At 46.0% G+C, this 5,645-nt stretch overlaps 1 protein-coding gene across 35 annotated transcripts in view; it reads right to left on the bottom strand.

The window, feature by feature from the left end:
* Kcnma1 (potassium calcium-activated channel subfamily M alpha 1) overlaps positions 1-5,645 on the bottom strand; it is a 706,053-nt gene that overhangs the window by 505,578 nt on the left and 194,830 nt on the right. For all 35 annotated transcript variants that reach the window (XM_063274726.1, XM_063274727.1, XM_063274699.1 and 32 more), the window contains exon 2: positions 4,113-4,274. In XM_063274726.1, the coding sequence (XP_063130796.1) occupies positions 4,113-4,274 (162 nt within the window). The remainder of the gene's footprint in view (positions 1-4,112; positions 4,275-5,645) is intronic.

The raw sequence follows: 5,645 nt of genomic DNA, 5'->3' as shown, positions 1-5,645 counted from the left end.
CTAGGCAAAAAGGATTGGGATGAACCTGTTTCTACCTGTGAGGGTTAAGAGGATCAAGACTGAGGGCCTCAGACCTGGCTGAGTCTAGAACAGTAATATTAGATTGTCATATTCAGGGCAATATTGAATAGTGACTTAGAAATGGCATTGTCCTTACCTAGGCAGTCATGATCCAGAAGGAACACTAAACTGAGCACCTGAAATCCATGTAGCTACACAGCTGGCTCTACCACTAACAGTTGATTTGCTTTCTGTTTTCCAAGCAAAATCCCTCCCTGAGCCTTGATTTTTCTCACAGTTGTGAAGGAGAGATGGATTCTTTGGTAAGATTAACTTACTTCCTTGTCATGAGCCCCTGTGTGACGGTTAGCTGTAATTGTCAACTTGCCACAACACTGAATCACTTGGGAAGAAACTTGATGAGGGATTGTCTGCTGTGGGTCGGCCTATAGACATGTCTCTGGGGAACTGTCTTCATTAAATTAAATGATGTGGGAAGACCTGCCCAGTGTGGGAAGCACTATTCCCTAGGCAGGGGTTCCCAAAATGTCTAAAGGGAGAAGCCTAACTGAGTGAGTATGATGCATTTGTTCTCTCTAGTCTTAAACCCTCCTGAAGTTCCTGCCACCTCAACTTTCCCACGGTGTGGACTGTAACCTGGAATTATGCGCTGATAGAAACCCCTTCTCCTCTAAGTGTCTTTTTGTCTGGGTATTTTATCATGGCAACAGGAATGAAACTAGAATACCCTGCAACCCAGCAGCTGTATAGAATATGTGTCTGAATACACCGACACGCCCCATGCCTTTTCAACTGATGTCAAGGAACAGGGCTGAGGCAGTGCCTGCAGGGCTCACAAGATACTCTCCATAAAGCAATTGATGGTACATTAGCAGCATTGATGTGTTTGGGGAGTGCTTGGCCCTATGCTCCCCAATTGTACAATATCATATTTTATCTACCTACCTGATCTTGTGACAATGCCTACGCTTCAAGCCTTGTCTTGCCTTAGTGTGCTATCACTAAGGTAGCAGATCACTACCCTAAGTTGTCTCAGGAGCTCTCCCTCTGAGTAGCCACCACTGCCCAAGTGGCTACGGGACAGACAAACACAGCACCCCACTGTCAAAATCTCCTTGTCCTAAGAACTCTGCCCAAATGCATTAGCTTGGTATTCTCAGGCCAGACAAGCTGTCTTCAGGCAAATGTCCAGGCCTTCTTTGAACTCAATGCCTTGGCCTTCTTGGCCTTTGGCCTCACTGGATCAATCTCCAGAGTTCAATGATGTAGCATGTGCTGTTCATATAACTTGCTTTCCTTGGATTTTAAGATGATCATCTACTTTTGAAAGGGGAAACTAAACAGTGAGCAATTTTTCTGTCTTAGACACTCTTCCTAGCTGTCCAATCAAGAAGCCCCTTCCTCCCTCTGGTCGGGATTTTTGTTGTTTGTTTCTAAAGCAGGATATTGATATGTAGCATAGGCCTTCTTTGTACTTGTGATTCTCCTGCCTCAGCTTCTGAAGTCCTGGGATGCATATCACATTTAGCCTGCCTCTCTCTCTCTCTCTCTCTCTCTCTCTCTCTCTCTCTCTCTCTCTCTTTTGGTACTCATTATTGAACCCAGGGCCTGATGCATGCTAAGCAAGAACTCTACCACTAATGTCAGTATCTATTTCCCATTTCATCAGGCAAAATGTTTGGCACAGAGCTGGATCTTGGGAACCCTTAGATGGTTCTGATGAACACACTGGCACTGGCTGTGATGGCCTCGGACAGGTGCAAATATGACATCATTCCCTATCCTGCCACCCCGTGTCTGCCATAGCCTCTGTGATGTATATTACACTGGTAAACTATCATGTCCTGTATGAGCTCACTGAGAAGCTGACTCTGAAATGGGACTGCTCCCATTTCAGACCCAAGAAGGTTCATCTCAGAGAGCCCTCCAAGGCCCTTTTACTGTGATGGACTACCCCCACAGTCTCTGTGACGGGGAGGGTAAAACAGGCTGAGCATAATAATAGATGTCACATTAGCAATAATAGAGTACTAGTAGTGGTAATGGATATTACTACTGCCCATCCCATAATAAGAGAAGGAGAAACTGGAACATCAGCCACCAGAAACTCAGCCATGGTGGGGGGAGGGGCATTCATTTTGGGAATTCCAACTGACTGTCTCAATTTCCCCAGTCCATGTCTGTCATGGGATGTTTTGTATATCAGTTTGATGACACTTTGACATCTATCCACAGCACGATATTTTGCCTTTTACTTTGGCTTTTATTCTTAAACTTGCTCACTCAAAATTCAAAGTATGGCTATCACGAATCATCTGCATGATTCTACAGAGCAGCCACTGTATATGTGGAAGGCATGGCCTCGCCACTGTTGCACAAGCATATACAGACCCAGAACCCAACCTCAGTTGTCTCCAGGGCAAAGTCTATTCAGATCTCTGTGTGGAAGAGCAACAGAAACCCGCCTACAGAATTAGATGGTGGAGTTGATGACAACACCCCCACTACCACATCCAGCAGCAAGCCACATGCACATCTTCATCAAATCCTCTCTTAGATCACAAAGGACCTAACTGTCCTCCTGTCTTTCCCCTTGTAGCAACTGACCTTGCTAGTTTCTCTGTCCTCAGAAGTGCCAACTTCCACCTCCCCTCTTTTAAAGTCAACCTTCAGCTAAAAAGTCAATGTGACTTTTTGGCCTAAACTCAAAGAAAGTTCTTGTTCTCCCACCAGGTTATTTGGCTTGTCCCTTGGGTTCCTCAGGGAGGGTCTGGAGTATCTTTCCCAGTCCTTCCAGCAGTGAGGGAAGAGTGAGACTCTCCTCATTTGCATTCACCTCCTCTCTGAAGAAGCAGTTTCTGGGGGACTATGCATACTACCCCAGGTCTCAGCTTGATCTTTGATCTAGGAACTGATGAGGTCCCTGCTTATTCTACCTACCAGCCAATTGTCTCTTGACTGAACCCCTACCTCAAGCCCAAGAAAGGTGACCCACACAAAACATATACTGAAGTCACAGAGAGAAATCACCTGGACGCATCATCAGGAAACTCCTGACCCAGACCAGATCCAAGAAAGACACCAGTCAGGGCTGCAATAGGAAAGGAAGTCACCTAGGATAGATCTGGCAGGGATAAGTGACAGTCCCCACCTGCCCATTTCTTCCCTATTCTTTGCACTAAAACACTGATAACTCCAGTAGCCCTTTGCCCCTGACAAGCCTGCCTCAGTCACAACTCTTAACCCAAACCAGGGGCTCACAAGGTCAACTGGTAAAGCCAAGCTCTCTATAAACAGATAAGAGAGGAAAGATGTGCCTGTGTGAGCCCTGACTGTGAAGGGCCTAGGTGACAGAGCCAGAAACAGGGCACCTAAGAAATACAAGAGTACAGCACACACACACACACACACACACACACACACACACACACACACCCTGCAATGCACATTGTATCCCCATACACAGGCATCATATACACACTATATCCTGCCCCCAATACATACACACATGCACACCAGAAGCTGTTCATAGTCTCCTTAGGAGTACTTCAGGAGCTAGCTCACACAGTACAGAATAGGACAAGGTACCCAAGCAAGATCTTCAAGATCAGTAGAGGACAGCAATGATTTGTACAGACTAACACACACACGAGTTTTTGCCTAAACAAATACATAAATTCCCCCCCCCCCGCAGAGGTGGTATAAGTAAAGATAGATAGAGTCCTGGGTCCTGGACTGACAAACTTTGGACATGGTTCTGGTTTATGTTGCTATACCCTACCCTTTATCCTGAGATCATACAAGCCTAGTATGTACATGAGTGGTTCTGTGTCCACATGTGTACACCTGTTTTACTGACCCAGAAAGTTCGGTGTAACCCACAAGCAGGTTGTGAGTGTACAATGCTGGCCTACTTTCTGTAGACAGCCCCAAACCATAGGCTTGGATATGTATAAAGAGTGCCGGCTGATCTGAGAGCTCAATGGAGCACTGGCCACTCACCCCACTTGACCTGGAGAAAACTCAGAGCATTATCACCTCTCACAAGCAACCCCCTTTGCAGATACATATAAGAGGGGTCAGGGACTCACCAGGACTCTGCCAGTCAGTGTCTGGGCAGATATCATCACCCCTGCCCAGTCCTTCACAGATGTCATCCAGCCGACCTCGGCTGCCACCACCTCCTCTTTTTCATCCACTGGCTTGAGAGTACCATCTGCCTGGCTGGAGCCATTGTTTATCTTCTGGGCCTCCTGGCAAGAGAGAGAATCAGAGTTAAGACATAGGAATCAACTGGATTTAAATAAGATGCTCACCCACAAACAATCAGAACACAAAGGGTTTCCCGGATGATAGAATGGGGTATGAAGATACAGGGGTTGGGGATGAGAGATCGCTAAGGAGTTTATTTTATTTATTTTCTTTTAAACCAAGCTGTGAAGATTCCTTAATGGGCAAAGCACTTTCCATGCATCTATGAGAACATGAGACTATATCCTCCAAACCTAGGAAAATCCAGGCAAGGTAGAGTACATCTGTAACTTCAACAATACAGGAAGATGGAAATCCAAGACAGGATCTCCAGATCCCCAAAAGCTCACAGGTCAACTAGCCTGGTAGGACACACAACAGAGACCAGCAAAGAGAGGTTCTGTCTCAAACAAGGTGAACAGAAAAGACTGACACCCAAGATGGTCCTCTGATCTCCACGTGCATACTGTGATGCCCAGAGAATTCTTCTGTGAATTTCCATTTAGAATGCCCTTGAGATAACAGATAAAAGCCTGCATTATTTTCTAACCACTTTAAAGGAAAAAGTAACATGCCTATCTCTGGCTACAGAGACAAGGATCACAGTCCCCACAAAGTCTCTTCACAAGTCACTCTGCCTTCATAGTGCCAACCCTTCTCCCTTTACTAATCCCCCACCTTTTCCTCACCATCTATACTGTTCCAAAGGGACTAAGGATGGCCCCTCAATGATTCTACCAATAATGTAGATGGCTAGATCATTCATTCTATGCCTTGGCGCTTGGGCTGGGGATAGTCAGATGCCCTCTGTCAAGCCAGTAAGTCTTAAGTGTGGTCCACATGCTGGAACAGAGAGGAAAAGTGACCCTTCCCTAAAAGGAAGACAACATGGAGGAAAGATATGTGGAATATTAATGTCATCATCTGAATGCCTGCATCCAGCTGTTAAAGCCCAGGTCTTTGAGTTTCAAGAGGTAATAAGTTTCCCCTTCCAGAATTGAAGTATGCTTAAAGTATGGAGCCCTCAGATATCCAGCTGGTACACCTTTGCACACGCTGTGCAGAGCCCAGGATGCTGGCATCCTTCCATGCTCAAGGCTTGCTTCTGCCTCTGTTCCCTTACGTTTTTCACCCAGGCAGTCAGCTTCTCAACCACTGCCCTCTGAAAAACATCAACTCTCTTCTTCCAGTGCCGCTTTTTGTTTCACTGTTCCCCATAGCTCTTGAATCCTCTATCTATCCTCCACAATTCACTAATTTATTTCATTTATGACCCCCTGCTCCAACACTGCTGTCAGGCCACATGCCTAACACAGTCTTAAGCGCATAGCTAGCATAGTAAATATGAAGGAAATTGGGCATGGTGGCCCACA

Source organism: Rattus norvegicus, chromosome 15 (genome assembly GCF_036323735.1).
Source record: "Rattus norvegicus strain BN/NHsdMcwi chromosome 15, GRCr8, whole genome shotgun sequence".
Classification (NCBI taxonomy): Eukaryota; Metazoa; Chordata; class Mammalia; order Rodentia; family Muridae; genus Rattus; species Rattus norvegicus.
The sequence above is the reverse complement of the archived record's forward strand: the minus strand, read 5'-3'. Positions and strand labels throughout refer to the sequence as shown.